The sequence below is a fragment of the Vombatus ursinus genome, unplaced genomic scaffold (assembly GCF_900497805.2).
Source record: "Vombatus ursinus unplaced genomic scaffold, bare-nosed wombat genome assembly UNPS02014772.1, whole genome shotgun sequence".
NCBI lineage: Eukaryota > Metazoa > Chordata > Mammalia > Diprotodontia > Vombatidae > Vombatus > Vombatus ursinus.
In genome coordinates this window covers 17,750,163-17,776,108 of record NW_020954550.1, presented here as the reverse complement: position 1 = coordinate 17,776,108, position 25,946 = coordinate 17,750,163, and the positions used below count along the sequence as shown (strand labels likewise).

The 25,946-nt window shown below is 39.2% G+C and overlaps 1 protein-coding gene across 1 annotated transcript in view; it reads left to right on the top strand.

Moving 5' to 3' along the window:
- Positions 1-24,323, top strand: part of RAB3C (RAB3C, member RAS oncogene family) — a 311,738-nt gene extending 287,415 nt beyond the window's left edge. The window contains exon 4 of the mRNA XM_027863605.1: positions 24,136-24,323. Within this exon, the coding sequence (XP_027719406.1) occupies positions 24,136-24,323 (188 nt within the window). The remainder of the gene's footprint in view (positions 1-24,135) is intronic.
- Positions 24,324-25,946: the final 1,623 nt, after the last annotated feature.

The window sequence follows — 25,946 nt, the reverse complement described above, 5'->3', positions numbered from 1 at the left end:
CTATGGTCATTCATATTGGCAGTCCATGGATGCAGCATTCAGAAAATTAAAAAACATAGTCCTGAACCTACCTTGATTCCTTTCTTCAATTCTGCCTAAGACCCAATATAGCTAGCTTGAAAGGTACATGGCCTAGTGAAAGATTTTATTTATTTTTTATTTTTTTCCAGGTGAGAGAGCTAACTAGGAAATTTGAAAAGAGGAAAGGTACCATGAAGCTCATTTTTCAAAAACTTAACCCACCTTCTTCAAGCATATAAAACTCTGGTCTTCAGCAGCTTTTTATTATTATCTTTAAAATCTTAATTTTAGTGCTTATTAAAGGCTGGGGATTACCAAATCCTTGAGTCCTATTAATGCAATTTAAAGGTTCCTAAGAACCTGTCTGCCCCAAGCTGTCAGCCAAGATATGTTGCTATTATTTCCACTGGTTTATACTGTAGTTAACTGAGCATTCTCAGGAGATTTTGAATAATTGAGTAGATTTTAATGTCTTTGTTGGTTTAAGTGAGGCCCTGCCTGAGGGCAGTAGAATGGGCAAAATTATGTCTTCAGGTTCTTACAAGCCCTAAGATTAAGGTTGTCACTACTTGGGAGTATTATGACCATCTGAGAATCTGCACATTTATCCTAACAGCAAGTATGATGACTAGAGAGCTGGTCTCCAAGACAGGAAGGATGTGTTTCAAGTTCTACCTGACACTTATTGACTGGGTGACCCTGGGAAAGTCATTATCCCCTCTAGGCAATTGTCTAAGATGAACGTAAGTTGCAGAGAAGGTACAAACCTGCACTGGCAGGATTTTCCTCTTCCAGAAGTTCCTTATGCTGATGAAATCACAGATCCTGTCTCTATCCATATCCCCTCAACAACTCCAGCCAGGCTAACCTAGGATTCCTTCTGGTTTAGCTCCTGTAGCTTTATAACTATTTTCCCCTTTGTGCTCCCAAACTGTGAACCATTTTTCTACTGCAAGATCTTCAGTGACAGTACTCATACTTCTTAAAAACATTTACATCCCTATAGTGATTTCCAACCCCACAGCCATCACCACCCCCTTCACCTTGAAAGAGCCCTATTTCTTTATTCCTTCCTTTAAATATCCCAATTTGCAATCGATATTCGCTATTTCATAGTGTCAGGTCCTACTTTTTCACTCCCCCAATGTCCTATAGACTTCTTATTCCACTAAATTTTTTGTTCTTCCTGTGGTCTTCTATCTCACATTAACCTCTTATTCTGAGTTCTGACTTGCCTAAGTGCCTCACTACTCAAAACTCCCGCTAGTCAACCCTATTCACATACCTTCATCCTTTAATGATCATTCTCTATCCCTCCCTACTGATGCTGCCTGGGGCCTCATGACAATATTTCTATTCCTCTTTAATTGACTCCCTATTTTAATTCCAGATCTTTTGTTGTTTTTCTCAAATCCTCCAAATCCATGTCACTGCCTTTCCCTTCTCTCCCAACAGCCCAACAAATACTGTAAAGTTGTTTTACTTGTTTTTTTGTTTGTTTGTTTTACTCCTACTTTTCTGAGATAAGGACCATTTATCAAAAGCTACTTTATCCATCTTATTCATCCTTGTTTCAGTCTCAGAAGATAAGTTGACCAATATCTTTGTCCCTCCCCTTGTGCCTTTTTCCCAAGGTAGATCTACTCTTTCTCTTTTAGAAAATGCCTATTCTCATTGGTTATTCATTAAATCAATAAACGTTCATTAAGTACCAACTATGTGTCAGGCACTATGCTAAGCACTGGAGCTACAAAGAAAGGCAGAGGTAGCCCCACATTCAAAATCTAGTAGGGGAGCCAGCATGCAAACAACCATGTACAAATAAGGTATATATAGTATAAACAGGAAATAATCAGCAGGGAAAATGCACTGGAGTTAAGAGTGATTGGGAAAGGTTCCTATAGAAGGTCAAATTTAAGCTGGGACTTGAAGGAAGCCAGGAGGTAAAGATGAGAAGGAAGAGCATTCCAAGCATAGGGGACAGCCAATGAATATGCCCAAAGCCCAGAGATGGAATGTCATGTTGAAGGAAGAGCGAGGATGCTGGTGTTACTGTATCAAAGAGTACATGGGGAATGTGAGGTGTAAGAAGATTAGAAAGGTAAGAGGGGTTTGAAGTAGGTTAAGAAGGGCATTGAATGCCAAATAGTTCAATTATCATTCTATGCAGGTGACTTCCAGATATACAGATCCTGCCCTAACCTCTCTCCTGAACTGAAGGCTGCTATATGCAAATGTCTGCTGGACATCCCCCACTTGTATATTTCATTCACCCCTTAAGTTCAGCATATCCAAAAACTGAACACGTCATCTCCCCTTCCAGCTGTCCAATTTCTATTAATGGCACGAAATCTTAGAATCATCTTTGACTCCCACACATCTAATAAGTTGCCAAGTTTTATTATTCAATCTCTAAAATATCTCTTCTCTCCACAGGCACTGGCATCATTCTAACTTAGACTCCCCTCACTTTTCTCCTGGATTATTCTAATAACCTCTTATCCACTCATCCTTTTTCTGGTCTCTCCTATCTCCAAACCAGCCTTCACATAGCTGTCAAATTAATTTTTCCTGATGAACAAACTTTATCCTTGCATTTGTCTACTCCAGAAACTTGAGTGATTTTCTGTTGTACAAGGGAGAAAAACAAACTTCATAACCTGGCATATACAAGCCTCTATAAGCTGGTTCTATGCTACCTTTCTGGCTTTATTTCACCCTACTCTCTTAAACATATTCTGTTTCAGTCAAACTGGGCAATAATCTGCTCCTTAATCTTATCCAACACTCTCTAACTCTGTGTATTTACAGAGAATATATCCCATAAGTGAAAAGCATTCTGTCCTCATCTCTGCCTCTTGACAACCTTCCCTTCCTTCAAGACTCAGTTCAGTTGCCACCTCCAGGATCCTCCATTATCACTGTTGAAAATTCTCTCTCTCTCTCTCTCTCTCTCTCTCTCTCTCTCTCTCTCTCTCTCTCTCTTTCCCTCTCTCTTTCTCTATCTCCCCCTCTGTTTCCATCTCTCTTTCCCCTCCTCTTTCTTCTTTCTCTCTCTCTGTCTCTGTCTCTCTCTCTCTCTCTGTCTCTCTGTCCCCCTCCTCCTCCTTCTTTCTTTCTCCTCTCTCTCTCTCCTACCCTCTCTCTGTCTCTCTCTGTCTCTCTCTTTGTCTCTCTCTCTCTGTGTCTCTCTCTCCCTGTCTCTCTGTCTCTGTCTCTGTCTCTGTCTCTGTCTCTCTCTCTCTCTCTCTCCCCCCTCCATCACATTTGACTATATATCATTCAATTCTATGTCATATCTTGCTGTGGGCTCCTTGAGGGCAGTCAATATGTCAGTTTTCGCCCTTGAATCCTCATCACTCAGCACTGTGTACATAGTAGGTGATTAGTAAAAGTTATAAAATGGAGTTGTTAAATTGATCCATATCCATCCACTGTTGATTGACACCTTGGCTATCAACACTCTAATGTCTGTCACTGCTTAAGAATCCAGCTGCCTACCCACTCTTCTCTTACTCAGTGGTACTTCCCACATATACCCTTTCCAATGACTTACTTACTGAACCTCAGCCCCTAAAGCCCTCATTCTAAACCTTCACTTCTTTCCTTATGCTTTCAAAACTCCTCTTTACCAAACTATCTCAATGCCTCTTTCATCTTGATTTGCCTTATGCCTCTCCCCATTCCTAGTCCACTTACCCTTTCCACTCCTTTTCCTTCAGTTCCTTTAGCCCAGTCAGATCCTGATTTTGCCTCTATTATTTAAATACCTTTCTTTTCAGATTCAGATAGAACAAAACCACCTTTTACTCTTTTTTCAGCCTTGTGGTTCCCTTCTTCTTAGCTCTTGATCGTTCAGTTGCTTTCCTTTTTGACTTTGGCACCTGGATTTCAGGTTTCCTCTTCACTCTCTCTTGCCTCCATTCCTTAGATTTCATCATCCACATTGATGATTCTTCTAATGCCTTGCCCTTGTGAATTTTTGAGCTTTTCAATAACTATGAGCTAAAATCCTTCCACTAGGGCAGTTACATTTTAGACTTTATTATCATTTACCCTACTTTCAAAAATCTGAATTCTGAAATTCTTCCCTATCCAATCTCCTATCCATCCACACCTGTTCTTTGCCCCATCATAATACTTGGTCTTCCTATTTGTCAACAATGTTCCAGTCTTCCTTTCCTCCCTACCCAGATTTGACCCTTTTGTCAGTCAATGAAATCATTCTCTATCTTCTAGCCCTCTTCTAATCTCTGGCATCTTTTAATTTTTTGCCAATTATCCCTAATAGTATTCAACCATGGGTCACCCCTACCATCAGGTTCCTCAACTCCTACTCCCAGGATGACTGAGTCTTCTACAAATTCATGTCATTTAATCTCAATTGGTGCCTCACTTGATGTACAGAAATCCTTTTGTCCCCATGTTATTGGCTATTATATTATGTATGGCATCTGTTTTCAATGTTCTTCCCTCCTCACAATCTCTCCCCTAAGTCTACCTCATCTCTATATCTGTATCAATCATCTTGCATGCATTTCTAATTTTCTTCTATGCATTTCCTATCTCCTTTTCTAATACTCTCTTCTACTTTGCCTATTAATTGGCTCAGATCTTTCCTAGCCTAAAAATACTTTCCCTTGACCCTGCAATCCCCTAAAGCTATCATCCTACCCTAAACTTAGAGAAAAGAATAGTCTATTCATTACATCTCATTCCTCAGTCCCCTGCCATCTAATTTTCACTCCTAGCACTTTAACAGAAATAGCTTTCTCAGGTCACCCTATAACCCTATCCTAATAGAAATGACATTGAAGAAAACAAAGATGGAAAGATCAATTGGACTAGACCACATATGTGGAGGAGGTCTGTGCTGGAGTAACAATATTTCTGAGGGCATTGAGGTATTGATTCTCAAGGTATCTGAAAGAGTCTAGAAAAAAATAATACATAATATTTCTACTCAAAAAAGGTAATAGAGAAAATGTCAATAACCAACAACCCATATGTTGCTTACAAGATATTTATGAGATTAATCAATACAAGTATCAAGGGTATTCTTTCACAAATGACATTCTTAAAAAAAGACTACATCTTTGTAGTCACACATTTAACTAAAAGGTACAGAGAATATAACATCCCAGTGTGCTTATTATTTTTTTTTAACTTTAAAAAAACATTTGATTCAGTAAAGCAAATCATTGTCTTAAAAGTTCTCCTCTCATGAGGTGTCTCCTGTGCAGGAGTTAAAACAATTCTTTGTTAATAGAAAGGACTTTTATCATTGTTCCTCTCAATAATAATGTCAGACAAGGCATAAAACAGAAGATATATGTTCACCAAGAAATTGGCTACTATTATGGAGAATATCTAGTACAGAGTTCAAATGAAAAACAAATTCCCTATAGAAAGTGAGGTCCTCTAGATCAGTGATGTCAAATTTAAATAGAAACAGGGACCACTAAAACACACATAAGGATCCCTGCAGACCACATATTGACTTAAAAAAACCACATATTTACATTATCTATGTTCTATTATATTTTTATTTTTTATTATGAAGTTGAATGGACAATGGAGAGGGCAGGTTGATCAATACCTGTATTTGAGAGAGACACTGCAAGTGAATAATAGACTGAGTCCAGAATTGAATAGGAGGAGAAAGAGTTTGATTGAATTTGGGAAACTGCATTGCTTTTAATGATCACAACGTCTCAGCCTGAGACAATGACCCATCTTTTTAAGTCCAATATTCTTCCAACGATGCTATGTGACTGTAAATAATGGGATACCAGGGACACATATGATAGGCATAAATATGCATCAATACATTACCAATGAAGAAACACACACTGAAAAGTATGTGAAAGATATTATCAGAGTTATGTAACTATAATAAGAAGCGAATTGGTCATACAATGAGAATCAATGAAAACACATTTAGTAAGCACTAACTATATGCCAAGCACTGTGCTAAGTGCTGGGGATATGAATTTAAAACAAACAAACAAACATAAATGGCCCCTGCTCTCCAGGAACTTAAAGCTTAAAGTGGAGACAACATACATAGGTTAGTGGTGGCCAGGAGAATCATTTTGGTCTGGAATATCACAGAGATGGTGAGCAAGATCATACATGAATAGATTGGCACATCCCATCCAGGAACAATGTGAATTGATTGATCTTGGTTCATGGTTCTTGAACTGGAGGGAGGTGGAGTAAGGATGAGCTCATTAACAAGATGGTAAGCAAGGTTGTGAAAGAAAAGTCTAAAGAATGACAAATGAAGTGAAACATGAAGACTGAAGATTTCCCGAAACAGTAGTCTGGGAAATTCATTAGCCAATCTGGTCAGCAGGTTCCCAGAAGGTAAATTTCTCCAAGTTAGGAAGATGGTGCGCAAGAGACATACAGGGAGTGGGGAACAAAGGGATATTTTTACATCTATATTCCCAGTAACTGACACAGTTCCTGGCACATATTAGGCACTTCATAAATGCTTATTGTTTGATTGTTAAGCCATGTGACACAATTGTATCCAGGTAGTATCAAGAAATCTAGAGGAAGGAATCCTAGTATGTTAGATATATACAACTCCCCCCCCCCCTTAGGATTTACAAGATAATCTGAACAAAAGTCACACTGGAATAAAAAGACATGGGTGAGTTGAAATGGATACCCTTTGAGGGCAGTACCCACATACAAGTAATTGATCACAGATATCAGGATAGAGATATGGACTAAAGCTGTGATTTTGCTGATACAGAGAACTCCCAGATGAGTAAATTCCCTCTACTAAGGCAGGTGGGTCCTTTCCCTGGGATTTATAGTCCTAGAGTATTACCCAGAGTGCTGAAAGACTAAATTACTTGCCTGGGGTCACATAGCTAGTACGTGTCAGAGGTGAAAATTAAACTCAGGTCCTCCTGGGTCCAAGGCTGGCTCTCTATTTCACTGCTTCTCATAGTATCAAAGTATCCCTAAACCCAATTGCCCTTTTTCTGTCTTTATCCATCTTGACACCTCAGTGGTCGTTGACAATATGGACTTTGTTCTCCTTGTTGATACCCTTTCCTCCCTTGGATTCTGTGACATTGCCCTAATATTTCCCTGACCCTTCTGCTGCCTCGTCAGAGTGTCCCCCAAGAGTCTATCTTTGGTCTTCTGTCTTGCCACTGAAATTTTATCCATCCCCTTAGGTGCAGTTATCAATCTATACAGATGACTCCCAAAGCTATGTATCTCTACTCTTAACCCCTTCCCAGCACTTTGGTCCCATATATACAGATGCATGCTGGACATTTCCACCTAAATGTCTCAACATGTCTAAAACCGAACTCAACCAATATCACTAACAATATCACCATCCTCTGAGGCATACAGGCTTTTAACTGTGGTTTTCTTTGAGTCTTTCTTTTACCTCATCCCAAATGTCCAATCAGTTGGCAAGACTTGGTGATCATACCACCTCAATAGCTTTCATATTCAGTCACTCCTTTCTACCCCCATACAGCCACCATCCTGATTCAGGCCCTCATCTCTTCTCTCCTAGACGATGATGAATATTCTCACTGCCTCCAGTTCTTCCCCTCCCCAATTCTTTACACTGCGGCCAGACTCATCTTCCTAGTACACTATTGACATCATCACTAATCTACACAGAAACATTCTGTTCTGCCTACCATATTAAGTATAAACTCCAGATAATTGTCTTCAGCTGTTTGCAGGTCTAGGCTGCAAGAAAAAGGTTATCTTTATTCTGCTTAGCCCCACGGTGCAGAATGGAGCAATAAGTAGGAAAAAAGAAGAGGGGGGAAGGTTCTGTGATTTATACTCTATACAAGGAAGCACTTCGTCACAACTAGGGCTATCCAAAAGTGGAATTAGCTACCTCAGACACTCTTCTCACTTGTTATATTCAGACAAAGACTGGATGACCACTAGGTTTGAATATGAAAGAGCAGCTTTTTGTTCAGGCATGGGTTATACTAAATGGCCTCTGAGGATCCTTTCAACTCCAAAATTCAGTGATTCCATGAAGGCTTTCCATGTCTGGCTTCAACCTACCCTTTCAGGCTTGTTTTATGTTGCTTCTCTTCACATTCTCTACATTCCATCACACATTTTGTCCTTCCCATTCCTGCTTCCATGATATTTCTTATGCTGTGCTTCATGCCTAGGATGGACTCCTTCCCTGCTCCCTCCCCCCTGTTCATTCTCTATCTATTGAAGCCACTTCCTAAAAGTCAAATTTTATTTCATAGCACCTTGCTTGGACCTCTCCTTTGTACTTATCCCACATCCCTTCTACTGTAGAGTAGATCAGGAAAATATGAAAATATGCGAAGATTGTTGGTTTGGGGGTCAGAGGACCTGGGTCCAAAATCCAGCTCTTCAATCTCCTACTCTGTGATCTGGTCACTGAACCTCTCTGAGACTCAGTTTCCCCATTTGTGAATGAGAGAGTTGGACTACAGTACCTCTAAGGTCCCTTCCACCTCTAAATCTGGGACTCTAGGACTCTCTTCCAGGTCTAACTATGATACTATTTATATCTATGTCTTTTCCCCTTTAAATTCTAAGTTCCTTAAGAACAGAGTTTGTGTCATATAAATGTCTATATCCTCTGGACCTAATAATATTACATAATTATAGAACTTGTACATTGTAAAGGACCTAAAAGGTTATCTCATCTAACCCATGGACAAAGGAAGCCCCCCTATAACATACCTGACAAGTGGTCTCCCAGCCTCTGCTTGATGACCTCAAAAGAGGAGTTCCCACTACTTCTTCAGGCAGCCCATTTTGTTTGGGAACAGCTCTGTTCATTAGGAAGGATTTCCAGACATAAAGCAAAAATCGACCTCTTTGTAGCTTCTGTCCATTTTATTTTTTTCTGGTTTTGTCATCTGGGCCCAAACAAGGCAATTCTAGTTCCTCCTTTAAATGACAGTTCTTCAAAAACACAACTTAACTTTCATGCCCCTCTCCCCCCAAGCCACAGTGAATAAATGTTGGAATTATTAAAAATGCTCCTTATAAACTAGCAGAGCTTGTGTGTGTGTGTGTGTGTGTGTGTGTGTGTGTGTGTGTGTGTGTGTGTTGGTGGGGGAGGAGGTACAGGCTAGACTTTAATAATAATACAATAAAAGTGAAAGAAGAAACCAGTCAGAATAAAAAAAATAAAAGTTTAAATTAAAAAATAAAACAGAACTAAGACAGTTAAATCTGACAGGTTGTTGTAGTGAGAAGATGGAAGATTGACTAACTGATTGATTGTCCAAGTTGAGTCCCATGGTACATCAGTGCTGCTGACCATTTTGGGTACAACAATCCAGTTCTGTCAGCCCACCCAAGAGATTTCTGGTCCTTATTCACTTATTCACACTAACCAAATTCACCAGAAATTGATTTACAAAAAAAAGAGCCAATGAATTAATTTACATTAAGTATTTCAACCTCCAAGTGAGCTGGAATGCTCATGTCAGCTGGCCAGCTTGCTCTCTTCACAGAGAGGAAGTCCACAGTTCAGTCAGTGTAAGAAGGCCATTTGTTAAGCTGGAAACAGTTGCAGGAAATATCCCAGTAAGTGGAGGCACCCTAATAAGGAAGCACACTAGTAAAGATATTTTGTTAGATAGTGTAACTGTCATGTCTTTCCCATCCCATGGTCCACTCTCTATTCTTTTAAATGTAGTAATTGACTGTATCCCAGGATCTTCTTTCATTCCACTAGATCAAAGACAAGATGCTTTAGTATCAGTTATAAAGAAGTAAGGGAGAGAGAGAGGAGAGAGAAGGAGAAAGAGAAGGAAGGAGGGAGAAAGGGAGAGGGAAAGGAGAGAAGATAGAGAAGGAGAGATAGAAAGAAGCAGGAGAAGGGAAGGAGAGAAAAAGGGAGAAGATGATAGAAAAGCAGAAGAAATGGGGAGAAAGGAGGGAAATTAAAAGAGAATGAGGAGGGAAAAATAAGAGAGAGAAGAGAAAGAGAAAGGGGGCAGGGCAGGAGACTAAGATTAATTGCTTAGCCAGTCAGATTGGACCTCACAGGTGTGTCTGTGCCTTTGTAGAACTATCATAGGTAAAAAGTCTTTTCCTGAACCTTCAATATTCATTAGCTCACTTTGTGTTCTTGTTTTGTTGTTTATTGGAGATGACTAGGTCTGGAGGTTTGATTCAGGCTTATCAAACCCATAAGAGAGTGATTTACAAAACAAAATGTCACAGTATGAGATATGCCATTATAGTGATCTAAATATTCATGTCTATTATTATGGAGGACCTTGAATGCCAGATGAAGAATTTGATTTTATTTGGTAGGCCAGTGTGAAGTCATTTAAAGTTTTTGAAAAATGGAGTGCAATGATTAGATGTGTGATTGTTTTTAGGACTATATATTTAGAGACAGAAGGGACCTCAAAGGTCAGGTAATCTAATCCTCTTATTTTACAGTTGAGGAAACTAAGGCCCAATGAGGAAAAATGACTTGACCAAGGTCACACAGGTAGTTGAGAGGCAGATCAGGGATCTGAACCTACCTCCTGTGACTCCAAATTCAACTTATACAGACCTATACAATGGTACGTAGGATAAACTGGAACAGGTTAAAATTGAAAGAAATAAAAAAGAGGATTAATTGGAAGGCTGTGACAGTAGTCTAAGAGAGAGTTAATAGGCTTGAATAGCAGTCTAAGAGAGAATGGATTGGCAGTGGGAAAATTATGGAGACCAATTTGAGATATATTATAGAAACAGAATCAATAGTTCTTAGCAGCTAATAGAATGTTAGGGTTGAAAGAGAGAGAGTAGTCAAAGATTACTCCAAAGGGTTGATGCTAAGTGACTGGGAGATTGTGGAGCCATTGACATAAATAAGGAAGTTAGGAGGCAAGACATGCTTTAGGGGAGCCATGAAGAATTTTTGTTTGGTTATAATAAGCTTGGAATGCTGACAGACAGTTTTGTGCTATAGTGGAAAGAAAACCAATAAATCACTTTATAAACTTGAAAATATTTTCTAAATATTTATTAACATCATCATCATCTATTATTATTGGAGTGAGAGAATTTTGGCCTAAATCCTGGCTCTCTTGCTGCTATCTATCTTTGAGAAATCAATTCAACAAGCATTTATTAAGTGCCTACTGTATGCTACGTACTATGTTTAACCTCTCTGGTTCTGCCTTTCTTCTACAAAATGTCAAGGTTAAACTTAATGATTTAAGATCCCTTCAAAATCTACATCCTGTGAGATTACCATCGTTGGAGATGCTCGAGAGCCTAAAAGAGAGGACAGTTGTGAATATACAGATTTGAGAGTTAGGTGCCCAGAAGTGTAACTGAAAGCTGACTGGCTAAGATCATCAAGGCAGAATATATAAAAAGAGAAGAGATGGCCAAAGGACAGTGCCTTAGAGATGTGAACACTTAGGGAATGTGAGAGAGAAAGGAAAGGAATGAAGGAGAAAGTGGAGGTGGAAGAGAAACCTTCAAAAAGGTGGAAGGAGACCTGTCTATGGCATTTAGAAAGTTCAGGGCAATTTAATTTCTAGGTAATTTAATCATTTTATTGATGCCAGCATTTTTAATAAAAAGTCAGTGACATTCTCGAATGCCAAAATCCCTCGTGGCAGTGGGCTTATGGTTTATATGCTCTTTGAAGAGGATATTCCTGAGGGTGGTGATCAACTCTGATTGGTTAACAATTAAGGAGAGGTGGACTTTACAAGGAGAAGAGAGCTCACTCCAATGAGAGGCTGATAGTGACATCATGTCACTCTTGGACAGAGAGACTATGCCTATACCCAGACCACCCCCAGCCTTGGGCAATCTGGACAAAGAATCTATGTCCCAGATCCAAACCTGAGCTAGTTGGGTGGAGTAGCAATACTCAGAATGTGGAGAATGTAAATCCTATCTTCCATCAGCCCTGCCCTTGAGAGAATAAACAAGGAAATAAGACCAGGATAAAAAGCCAGGGTCTCCCCAATTTTGACAATTGACTATTAATATGAGAGAGAAATAATCCTTTCTCTTATGTCAAAGTACAGTATCAGGAAGTCAAAGGAGGAGAGAGTGTACTGAAGGAAGGGAGAAGTCAACAATATCATGTTACAAAAAAGTGACATATGACAAAGATTGAGAAAAGGCAATTGGACTCAGGAAACAGGAAATACTTGGTGACCTTTGAGAGAACAATTTCAGTAGAGTGGTGGAGATGGGATCTAGATTGCAAGGGACTGAAGAATGAGTGAGTGCATCACAATTCTTTTGGTAATGTCTAACTTAAGTCCCTGCTGTTAGACCTAGGACCATTCCCTCTTGTACTGTCCTTAGCTGAGACAGTAAATACTGCTCAGCATCTGTCAGAACCCTTTATATACTGGCAATGGCAGACTGCTATTAGGACCTCCCTCTGACATCCATTCTTCTTTGTCTAACCTAATACCAACTCCTAGACTATGGATTCAGGAAAAGAATTCAGCCCTCCTGGGGCCTTGGCTTTATCCCACAGAGCTTTTAGAACCAAGCAAGACAATATAATGAATCCTAAAATCTTTAAGCCTCTTTCCTAGGATGGCCACTTTTTCACCAAATAAAACTAAGGCATGCTGTTCCAAGTTAATGAATGTTAGCAGTGAAGGAGGGAGAGAATTGTGATTTAGTAACTATAGCTAGTAATGCAAGGCTCTTCCTTTTTGGTACTAGTTATTTCCACAGATTCAGGATAACATTTACGTATTTAGTAGATACAGGTAGTAGGTCACAAAAAGTGTAAAACCAAGAAGGTCAGAAAATGTTGCCATCTGAATAAAACTGAGAATTGACATAAAAGATAAGAGAGAGACCATGTACAAAAATAAACCTTCAGGGAAGGTTTGTAAATGCATTGATGAGACATGGGTATCTGATATCAAGTAAGTTTTCATCAAAGAGAGAGATTCCCATACATTGAGGGGACCTGAAAAGGAAGAGAAGCCAGAAGAGATTGCTCCCATATTTTATCCAGGTTTTAATGTAGGTCTCCAGTCTCACGATTTCCCCCACTGCAGATTCATCACTCATGATCTCAGCTGTATCCTTGCTGCTGCTTCATCATTTCCACATCTGACCCCTACCAACCCCCCACCTCAGTCCCCACCTTTTCCATTATTGAGTGTATCACCATTCAGCTCTCCTCTCAGCTGCCTTGTGACTTCCACCTGTGATATGTATAAAAGATCACAGGATCATAGATTAAGAGGTATAAGGGAACTTAGGATCCATCTCACCCAACCCATTTATTTTATAGATGTGGAAACTGAGGCCCAGAGAAGTAAAGTGACTGGCCCAAGATCACACAGGCAATAAATGATAGAGGCAGGATTAAAATCCAGGATATCTGGCTCCAAACTCAGCACTCGTTACATTATACCATGATGATTCTCAAGTCCTATCAATTTTACCTGTTCAACATCCCCTTCTGACTCCACTTCCATTCCTCTCCAGTCCATGCTTCAAGTTGTTACCAATATAATTTTTCTTCTCCATTTATCTGGTCATGTCACTTCTCTGCTTAAAAGTCTTTTCTTTTCTCAGGTTCATTTATCTGGCATTCAAAGCCCTCCACAACTGACACCATCTTACCTTTATAGCTTTGTCTCATTAAGACACTACACATATACTATGTGACAAAGAGGATGGCTCTTCCTGCATCCCACCCCCACATGGCCTGTGATCTCTATGCCTTTGCTCCTACTGAGCCCCATTCCTGGAATGTCTTCCTCTTCTCTACTATAGTCAAATTTTAACCCCTTAAAATCTGATTTAAATGCCATCTCCTCCATAAAGTCTTCCTTAATCTCCCCCGGTTGAATTTCATAAATCACTGTTTTATAACTCTTTAATGCACAGATCATGTAATCTGTCTATATAAGTTGTAAGTTGTAAGGCACACAAGAAATGGGTCTTACCTAAACTTTCTACCTACTCCAGTGCCTAACACAATGTTTTGTTCAAAGTAAAGCTCTTAAATAAAGTAAAGCTCTTAATAAAGATTTGATGAATGGTCAACTAAAATGTAGCCATCTGTAAAATAAGCTGAAATCTAATTAATTATAGCCTTTAATCAATTAACCAGTATGAATTAAATGCTTGTTCTGTGCCAGACACTGTGCTTTCCAAGGCACGGTTATAACAGAAAGAGTGGTTTGCATCATTAAGAAGAGGAAAGAGAATAAGAACTTGGCTGTGTTTTTGCAGTATTTTCCAGGGGTCACACACAAAGTCTTCACCACCTATAAGAACCCATTCACTTGAGAGTTTTTTATAATGGAGCAGAGATCATTCTCCAGACTGCCCACTATCACCACCAACCAACCAAGAGAACACAATCCTAAAAAACTATGCATGTCCCTTTGTTCTGATTTTACACTCACCAAGCAACCTTTTGATTACTAGTTCAGATTCATAGTTGCCTAAAATATTTCTTAAGGCGTACTATAATTGAGATTCTTACTTTAGTCCAAATTAACAAAATTTCATGGTATCAGAAATTATAAAATGCCTTGCAGGGATGCAGATAAGTATCAAATTCTGGCAAAATAAATAAATCCTTAATGGCACATTCAATTCTTTGTCCCTGCATGTGAATCAATTGGGTATAATAAATACAAGCTTGCCCAGTCTCATATGACTAAACAGAGAATGAGGGCTATAAAAATTCAAATGTTGGCTGGGGTAGTAGTTTAAGAAGGAATCAATTTGAGTTTGGCCTTATATTGGCAGGACTAAGTTCCCAGAGAAGGCACTTGACCATGTGGTTACACTCAGCTTCTCTCAGGATCCTAGGGATAACCCTGTTGTTAGAGGAATACACTACCCTAACTCACCATTATGCCACCCAAGCCCTCACCAGTAGGCTTCCATTTACACACACCCAGACATTTACAGTGATATTACATTTAGATCTTAAACTTAACCTTTACTTGACAATAAAGCAAACAAAAAGACAGTAACATCATGGTTACTCCTATATTAGGACAAATGCAGGAAGAATAAATGTATCCAGATCTATGTATATAAACATGGTGACATTCTCCCACCAGTGCATTCAGTATCTATAGAAGAAAGTGAGTACACATTTCTAGAAATCTTCCAGAGAATTAGATGAGTGAAGAAACCCATTTGCTCGGAGTGACTCAAAACTCTGCACTGCAGGCTTTGATGTCATTGATCAATTCAAGAACATTTGTGCCATATCAAGGAATTTCTCTGCTAATTGCTACTCTTTTGATCCTCACCACTTCCCAGCTGGGCAAATCTTCTACTTTCAAATTGGCAAAGCATTTATAACCTCTTTCAACTCACAATCATCCTTAAAAGTATGCTAAGAAAATATTACATTTTTAATTTGTCTAGAAATACCCTTTAGGTCAGAGAACTGCAAAGCTCATGAATCTGGCTCTTTTGAGACAATACAGACAAGCCTATGTAGCTATTCACTTACCAGAATGCTCCATTGACAATACTGGCAACCAGAGCTCATAGTAAAATAGCTACATGTACTTCTGAGAGGCTTCACGTCTCTAAAATTCTGCAGTACAAAATGATAATATCTGACATTGAAGCTCTTATTCAGTCGGGTTGAGCCTTTCTCCAAACATTTAGGAATTTTATAACTAGAGCTTCTGTCAATTCACTGATCTATATGCCAGCTTCTTCACATAGCTCCAGAAGAGTTAGCCTATTTATCCCCTTGTATTTTCTTCAGTCTTCATTTGCCAGGTTCTCCACCTTTCACTCTCCACTGCTGCCAGTGACTTAAAACACAACATCCTGGTGCTCAGTGACTCATCTTTCACTTATGAGATTAAAAATGGCCAGATTTCTCCTATCAAATCCACAATCCTTATTGAATCATACCTTAGTGTCCACACAGTTCTTTGATTTTTCATTTTGTGAGTTTTAATCTCTTAAGCCTTAAAATAGTTACTTGCAAATGAGCTGAGAAACCATTGCTTATAGCTCACTAGCCTATAATTTGAAGATTCCTTTCCTTTTTTGCAAATTAAGGTAATATTTGCCCTTTCCCAATTTTCTGGAAATTCTCCTTGCTTCTCCATGATTTTCTTCAAAGAAACCACTAATAGCTAATCACTAATAACCAATAGAGATCACTAGCACCTCAGTTTTCAAATGTTGAGAGATACGGAGCTAGAAAGAATTTCAGAGGCTATCAAATCCAAGTCCCTTATTGTACAGTTAAAGAAACTGGAACTCAGGAAAATAAAGTAGCTTGTCCAAACTCATACGAGGATTAAAGGATAAGATGCAGGAATTGAATGCAATTCTCTGACTCCAGTGCAAGAGCTCTTTCCACTTTACCATGACACTTTCATTATTCCAGGACATACTCTAATGAGAACAACCAGGTAACCTCTTACTGTTATTTTCTCATTCTTTTGGTTTCAAGTCTCCATTAACCATTTTTTCTTTTCTTCCTAATGGTCCAAAAACCATTCTCTTTTACAGAGAAAATAGAAATCAAGTAAGAGTTAGAAAGTCAGAGAAGGGGAAGGAGGCCATCACATGTAGGAAGAACAATGTAAGCAGATTCACAAAGACAGGAATAAGCAGGCAATTTTCTAGGAAAAATGAATAAACAAACTTGCCTAGAACAGAGGACTCATTTGAGAAATGGTGGCAGATAAGGCCAGAGGGGTCATTTGAGGCAAGGAACTGAACACCTTGAGAGCCAGACTGAGGATAATGTGGAGCCTTTGAAGGGTTTTTTTTCATAGTCATGAATTGACTTGATGAAAATGATATTTTAGAAAGATTAATCTGGAAGCATTTGCGTAGAATATCTTAGATGTTAGGGGAAAGACTGAAGGCAGTGACTCTTGGGAGATTACTGTAATAGACTAGGAATGAGTTGATATGGGAAAAGTAAGGAACTAAGAAGGGGATAATAAGACTGGAAAGGAAAGAAGGTGAGAAACATGACAAAGGAAGTATCAAGGAATCATAGGAGGAAACTAAATGATGATTCTAAGGTTTAGAGCATGAGTGACTAACAAAATGATGGTACAATTGACATAAATATAAATGTCAGGAGGGGGAACTGGGCAAGAAATAGTGCCAAAGTGGAACAAGCAGGAGCAGAGTGGAAATAGCCTGGTTCCATGTGGGTTGCACTTTCCACTTCTACTTTTCTCCACCAGTTACCCCCTGCAAGTAAAGAGTGGCAATTCTCCCGTGCATCTAACTAAAATAGCAAAAAGCATCAGAGGCCCTTCTTCCTTTCTATGTCCAATAGAAGAAGATGAACCTTCTCCCAGACATGAAGTTCATTGCACTGATGATGCTGAATCTAAAAATTCCCTCTCAGTATTGTTTAGGACAAGTCAGGCTCCCATAATGACCCAATTCAGACCATTGACAGAAAGGAAGAAAGATGCTGCCAGGTCAAGCCAGACTGGGTCCTTCTGATGGATGAAAGTCTTTGATCTTCTGGGTAGCCCTAGGCCTGCTGCCAAGATCCTGCCCTTTCCTCTTTTACAGAGCAGTTTCTTGGCCCTCCTCCAGTCAATGAAGATGAAATCCTTGCCATTCTGCTCACTTAAGTGTCTGTCTCTGGGCAGTCATCCCAGTTTTGGACACACTGAGCTAGAGCCTGTCCTGCTGCTTGGGTATCTCTAGGCTCTGTCCCAGATGACACTCAGAAGAGTAAAAACTCTTTTCCTACTCTGTGTATTTAATGGATAACAGTAGAAAGATATAAGCCTAAGAAGCTATACTAGAATCTAAAAATATCATATATTACATATATTTTGGGAAGCTTGAGTACACACGTTCATGGTTGTTTAATGGATTTTTGTTTTGTGTGGGTAGTGTTTTTAATATATTAAAGAGCATTATCAATAATACTATGACTTTTGTTAGCTCTTTTCCTCTAACAGACAAAGATGACATTTATACAATCTCTTTCAAGGTCAAGTTGGGCCAGTTATAGTGTCACATCCTCCTGAAATAGGAGGTGAATTGCAGGAACTTACATTGGCATTTAGGATTTCCTTCAATCAGCAACAGAAAAATATGTTGCTGATAAATAAATTTTTAAAAATAAAGATAAAATTTATTTTTCTAATAAGAAAAATAAATTTTTAAAAAGGTCTTGGGGGAGTAAAATGGTGTTTCCTGATAAGAAATACCTATTAAAATAAATGTGAGAGTGAACTGAATGATGACTATAAAAATATAAATATGTTTTGAGTTCTCTGGAGAACGGTATTAAGGAAACAGTCATTAGATATTCCGTGTTCTGTTGTTTGGATTATTATAGTGATTGTAGCACAAAATCAAGTAAATGAAAGGCTTTGGGAGAGTAGTGTGTCATGGCAGCACTTTTAACAAGCCAAGACAACCGTCTGGAATATGCCAAACCAGTGGCAAGAACACTTACTGGACCAAAAGGTACTATATGCTAATCTGTGGGAATTGGTTTGAAAAGGTTCCAGGCTGCTGATGGAACCCTTAATGGGCCTGGACTTCAGGGTACAAACTGGAGATGGAGGTCTACCTAGAGAGACATAGCTATATAGGCCCCCTGTGTCCTTGGTGACACAGTAGATATGGTGCTGACCTGGAGTCCAGAAGGCCTGAGTTCAAAGCTGACCTCAGACACAAGCTGTGTGACCTTAGACTGCCTCAATTTCCTCAACTGTAAAGTAGCACCTACCTCCCAAGATTGTTGTGAAGATCAAATTAGATATTTTTAAAGAGCGGAGCACAGTGCCTGGCATATAATAGATGCCTTAAAAAATGCTTCTCTCTTTCCTCCCTCCTTCCCTTCCTTCCTTTCTTTCTTCTTCCCTGCCTCCCTCTTTTCCTTCATTCTCTCCCTCCCTCTCTCCCCTTTCTTTCCCTTCTCTTCCCTCCCCTCCCTCCCTCCCTTCCTTCCTTCCTTCCTTCTTTCCTTCCTCCCTCCCTTCCTTGTTTCCTTCCTTCCTTCCTTCCTTCCTTCCTTCATTTCTCCAAGTCCAGCACTCTATATACCACACCATTAAGTTGCCTGTAATGTCATAGATGTGAATTTCCCTGAGAGCGAAGAGTATTAGCTAATGGAGTCTCAGAAAATTTCTGGACTCACCCTTTTTGAGGTTTTGAAAGATTCTTATCTGCCTAGGAGGTTTAGGTACCTATAGGCCTTCCTAAAGACAGAGGGATAAGCTGGATACTTTCTCATGATCCCTTTTAACCCTATAAATTTGGGAGTCTTGGGAATATGTCATTCCTTATGTTCACATAACTTCAGCTTTTATCATGCATCATGGTCAAATCCAGCCTGACTTGCCTCTCTAGGACCTGGTGAATTATATTGGTTGTTTGAAAAGGATAAAGGATCACCTATATGGTTCTGCTGTTCTGCTTCTCTCCTTTGATCCCTGGGGCAGCTGACATGTTTTTTAAGGGAAATTACATCCCCTGACTATGTGCTGAGAGCCAAACATTCAGTGAAAGTGAAGCAGGAGACCAATGACAGAGCCCTCTCTGGCAGACCTCCAAGGGCCATTTGGGAAGTGCAAGAGCTCCAGGCCTACCTACTGAAATGCTCTGACCATGGAGTGGTAAGAAGGAGACTGAGGGGAACCAGAATGAAGTCACAGAGGGTCTAGGAAGGAAACTGTAAGAAAGAATGGTCTTGTGTGTTTCTGGTGATTGGAGAGAATTCCTATGCTTAATGGAAAACACAAATATTCATGCTAAAGCTGTTAATACCAGAGGACACATTACAAGAAACATCTGGTGTAAGCTAGGGGCCAGTCAAGCAAACTCATCAGCAGCAGTTCTAATTTAGATCTACTCTGAGTTTTCTGGGCTTGGTGGGCATCTATGGTCTGGGGCTGCTTGCTTGACCTTTCTGAGACCAATAATGGCTAGCATTTATACAGAGCTTTGAGATTGGCAAAGCACTTTACAAATATTATATAATTTTGTCCTCCCAACAACCCTAGGAGGTAGATCTTATGATTTTCCCCATTTTACAGATACAGAAACTGAGGCAGACAGATGTTACTTGACTTATTGACTTAAAAGTCTTGTAAATTGCTGATTTTTGCCTCTGTAGCTTGTGTGTTCATGTATACATTGTGAAGAGTAGGGAATCTCAGAATTATCAAGTATTCTTCATAAGTCCTGATAAAATGTTAGGGTCAGATTGGCACAGGGAAACCTGGGGTTGGATACCATGTCTACCACCTTTCCATCTGTGTGACCTTTAGCAAGCATTTAACCACACTTGGCCTCAATTACTTTATACATAAAATGAGATTAAAATAGAGAAGCTCTAAGGGCCCTCTAAAGTATATATCTATGATTTTATGAAGTCACTTCTACATTCCTCTCCTCTTTATAAATGAGGAAACTGCCCTAAGACCCTCTAGTGAGTGAGTTGAAAGATTAGTAGTTGTGAGGATATTTTGTTTTTCTATAAGTCCACAAATGTATATAAATAAGAAAAGATGTTGGTTTATGTTTTAGATGGTTTCATGAAGGTCCTCATTTTCTAGATCAATGATGTCAAACTCAAATAGATATGGGCCCCATGTTGACTTAGAAAACCACAAATTAACATTATTTATGCTGTATTATATTTTTACTTATTTTGTTTAAAATTTCCCAATTACATTTTAATCTGATTAATTAAGGAGAATATGTAACAGTTATATAATTAATTATATCTGGTTCCACTCAGGAGTTTTTCACTCAGAGTTTGATATCTCTGCTCTAGATGGAGATGCTCTGTGGGCGTGGAATTAATCTGTGCCCGGATTAATGCTGACATTATAGTGGGAGAGGTCACTATACTTCTATCCAGGATCTACACAAAAGCTGATTTTTTTCACACTCTGTTCCTTACTTTCATGAGAGACACCAAGAAGAACTAAACAAACTGATATCAATGAATTATTATGATTATTATTGTTTAAAGTGGAGTAAGCTGCTAGTGTCTGCCTAATCTCCTACTACATTTTCTACAGCTTTAGCAGTGGGGATTGACCATGCACTAAATAGGGCCCTGAAATCTGTGCTCTGCCCAAGGTGCTGAATTTCACTGAATTTAGAGAGCATTGGCAGTACTTGTCCTTCAGCAATATAGAAACAAAAGACAACATTTAGATATTTTTTTTAAAATGGTTAAAATAGGAAGCTTAAAATATATAATATGTCCTTATTTTAAAAAAAGTTAAAATAATTTAAGTAGTGCACTAGGGTATGTTCTTCCCCTTCCTACTGCTCCTCTCTCTCCACCTTGCCTCACGCTGATGTCCCAAGTTATCTGTGTCCCCTACACTGATATCTGGCCCCTTTCTCCCACTTCTGGCCAACAGAAGATGTTGCTAGCCCCGAGTGCAACAGTTCCTAGTTTTAGCTGTGCTGATTGATGCTCGTACTAATCTTACACTGCCTTCTAAATCAAACAATTAAATTGTGCCCAATATTATTTTAGTGTCATGTATTTTACTGTAATTGAATTATCTGAAATCTGTGACCTTATTTAGTAGCTCAGAATATCCAGTCAAACAGAATATCCTGTTTCTCAATCATTCTGGATAATTGGCAGTTTCCTATAATATATATGAAATTCACCGCAACCAAAACAGACACTCAGAGAAGAAAAGCTGGTCGGTGGGTGTCTGTCTTGTTAGTGACTTTTGACATTTGGGTCAATTGAAATCATTTCCTCTAAGACTTAAAACTTGGCAACGGTGGTCCAGAAATTCCCACTGCAGAATAGCCTATGGGCTAGTTACTACTAATTAGAAGGAGAATGTGTCTACTATACTTAGAAATGTCATTTACCTGAACCTACTGATTTAAAAAATTCTGCTTCTTCTGACAGTTGCTAAAGACCAGATTCTGCAATCACTTACTTAGACCCCAATAATAGAGTACATCCATGACTCATGAAATACAGAATAAGGATGCTTACCTGATTAAATATGGAGCTTCTGAAATGAGCTGTTCAATAAAAATGACAACTCTTGAGAAATGCTTTCCTCTGTTTTGTAGTACCATTTCAGAAAATAATATATCTTCCATTTATAGAACTCCTCATAAGGGTCTTTCACATACATCTCATTTAATTCTTTCAGTGACCCTTTGATGTCAATAGAAAAGGCATTATCTTGGGCCTAGTTTATAGATTAAAAAGAACTTGAGCATCAAAGATGGTCATATAGCTAATAAGCGGTGGCAGAGTCTGAGATCAAATCTAGGTCTTCCTGATGGAATGGAAATGACCTTGGATTTGGAGACAGAGAATCTAGCCTTGAACCTCAGCTTTTCCACTTAAAGCCTGTTCGACTTGGAGCAATCTCTCGGAGTTTCTCTCACTAATTCTAGTACTGTCTTTGCTGTACCACGCTGCCTCTCATACCTGTCTTATAAAAAGGGTTTTTTCTGAAGGCAAAGCTGAATGTACTTTTACTCAGTGGTTTTGGCCTCCAGATGGAGAAATATGGTTACAAGAGTTAATCATTTTGAATCTCAGCTTCTCTGAGATAGGCCAGATGTGACTAGACAGATTTATAGAGTGTGAAATCCAGAACAGATTAGAATAGCAATTTTGCGTTCATTCCCAAACATCCTAAATCAGCACCCCCTGACTGGACCAGAGCAATCTCTGACTGTTCTAGTGAGAAGGTTGTCATGGCAACTGAGTTGTAAGCTTAGCCAACAGAAGCTGAATCCAAACACAATAGACTAGGAAGATTGCATACAGGGCAACTTGCCAGATCTGTTTCTACACAGGTACAGTGAAGCATCAGAGCTGTGAGATTATCAGCTGGTGCTCCAGCAAAATCACAGTCAAGACTCTTCCCAGGCATATGCAAAACACCACCCATCGTTTGACTTCAGTGACTGCGGAAAAATAAGCACTAAGGGATAGGTACACACATCAGGGCTGCTGCCCCATTGCCCCTAGACAATTCACTGGAGTCCAGACTTCAGAAGTCAATTCTATGGCAGGTAGTGCCACCTGGTGTCCATTTAGCTGTTGGTTTACATATTACATAGGTTGTGAAGAAGGTGGTGGGTACTCTATCACCATGACATAGTAGACACAGGTTCCACTTATTCTGAGCTGTGCTTGTGATTCTCATATGTGGGTAACAGAGTTAACCATCTGTCAGAATGGAAAGAATGCTAAAGATCTGCCTCAGATACTTAATAGCTGTGTGACTCTGGGCAAGTCATTTGACCTTTCATTTCCTCATCTGTAAAATGGAGATAATAAATAGCACCTACCTTTCAGGGGATGATGTGAAGATCAAATGAATTAACACAAGTAAAGCACTTTGTAAACTTAAAGCATTATATAAATACTAGCTATTACAGAGGCTCTGAGTCTCCATTTTGTCATCAGTAAAATGGTCATAGTGTTTACCTCACAGGGCTGTTGTAAAACCCAAAGGGGATAATGCATATGAAGTTCTTGCAAACTATATGAATGCCATATAGATTTCAATTATTGTTGCTATTACCTGAGGTTATTATTAAAATGGGTACCTGCTAGATATGGGAGCTGAGGAAAATAACATAGAACAAACACTCAAGAAGAGTTAGGTCAGGAGAATTCCCATAATTTGATGGTACCAGAGAAAAACAAAGAGCAAGACAAAGCAGGTGAGGGCTGTCAAAGGCAAAAACTGAGAATAGTCAAAAAATGCCCAGGATCCTAGCCCTGGAAAGGGGTCAAAGGGGCTGCTGTGAGGGAAGAGAGGGAAGAGAAGTCTAGGAGATAGCTAGAGTTGAAGGAAGTTCATGATTATTTTAATAGAATGTTTCAAAGAAATACAAATAGAGCTCTAATTGCCATTCATCACCTTTAGCATAAATGGTTATGTGAAATAAAAAAGGCCTTGAGACCTTCCACTTAGCATTTTACTTTTATCTTGTTCAATCCACTCCACCCCCACCCCTGAAAAAACAGCCAATCAAGTTCAGGTTATCCTGGGGGTCTGGGAGTGGAAGATGAAATGGAGAAGCTTCATGAAAAGGGCCTGAATTGTGGTCCAGTCCAGACATGGGCAATGATCATGCTGTGTTTCTGTATTTCTCCTCCAGGGTTTGAATTTTTTGAAACAAGTGCCAAGGACAACATAAACGTCAAGCAGACATTTGAGCGCCTCGTAGATATCATCTGTGACAAAATGTCAGAAAGTTTGGAGACAGATCCTGCCATCGCTGCCGGGAAGCAGAATACAAGACTCAAAGAGTCCCCACCACCACAGCAGCCCAACTGCGGCTGTTAGTGGAGCCGCTGGCCAAGGCAGCACTAGTGCGTTCTATTGCCAAAAAAGAGCATCCACAAATGGTCTATTAGCCTTTATTTATACTGTCTATTAATTTATTTGAGGGAAGTCCTTGATGTCAATGAGTGATATGTGCATACAGCTCTTTGGAAATTTCCTGTGTCGATATGTGACAAATACGTGATCTTAAATTTCTAAGGATTATCCATTTATCAACCTCTGATATCTGCATGTGAATAGTTGTTTGTTCGTCTTCTGAGTTTTTTACTTTTTTTTTTTTAAGATTATGCCACATTCATCTGGTGCCATGACCTCAGACTATAATTTTACTGCTACTTCTGATTGCTTCATCAAATTCAAATTATGCTGCTCATGATCACTCTGTGGGGCAATGATGGGGTATCCTTGGTGGGGGTGGGGAGGGGAGAGTAGAAAACAAGGCCACAAAGCTTCTTTGTTGTATTTGCTTTCCTCTTGACTGAAAATCAATTCTGAAATATTACTGGTAATTAAGGAGATAGTCACTGGGGCTGCTTAGCTTACATATTAAGCAATGTGTCCATTTTTCACTGATATTAAAACTAAGGGGAATATTGATTCTAAAGAAATACAAATATTATTTTCATAACCCTCAGGTGTTGTATGAGGTTCAATGGTTAACCTGGCAGAAAATTGGATTTAAACAACTATTTGTTTCTTGCTGTTGTTAAAACAACAATTACTACTACAACAAAATGAAACATGCCACCTTTGCTTAAAATGAAGCTAAACCATGGCAACTGTTTCTACTGGTTTTATGCATTACTCTGAATGATTGGGTCACTGGGTAAATGGAGGCATAATTATAGAATTCCATAGCTCTGCAGAAAGCATTTTGACTGAGACAAGGTGAATTGTTAAGACCTCCAATGTGTTAGACAAAACTACCCTTCCCTTCCCTCTCCCTTCCCATTTCCCCAGTCTGGAACAAACCCATTCATCTGGGCCTGGGTCACTAAGTCAACATTCAGGTCAATCAGTTCTGATTGTAGGATCAGTGAGAGCTTGAGGGCACAAGGATTAAAGTTAGAGTTCTGTCTTTTGATTTGGGAAAACCTTTTTTCTCCCTTCTTTCTGCTTGTTTCTGTGGTTGTCTCAGAAGTCTTTTTGCTTTGGGAGGACACGTTTAGGTGGTTTTTAAAACCAATCTGGGCCTTCCCTTCAAGATGATTTGGGTGATGCAAACATGGCCTCCAAGAGGTGAAAGCAGAGCTTACCTCTGCCTTTAAGGCCTGGATGTTTGGAATACTGGCAACCCACCTTAACTCCATCCTCATACCATGTGGCTTCACAAACAAAAAAAAAGTGTTAATTAACTAAAAGATCTTGAAAACACTCTCTGGAGCTCAGTTTTGTGCACATTGTTTCACAAATATTTCACAAATAGATCCCTACTCCCAAGTGTCCCAGATTTTTTGAAGATGTAGATGTTAATGGCCTACAACCCACTGTGTTAAGTATAGTAATTTTGTATCTCATGTGCTTGCTTATGGACAACTAGGATCTGTGAGGGATATAGGAAGACAGGAGCCTTATTAAGGGTTTGGAAGACAGTTTTATTAGGGGAGCTTGCAATTTGTTCAG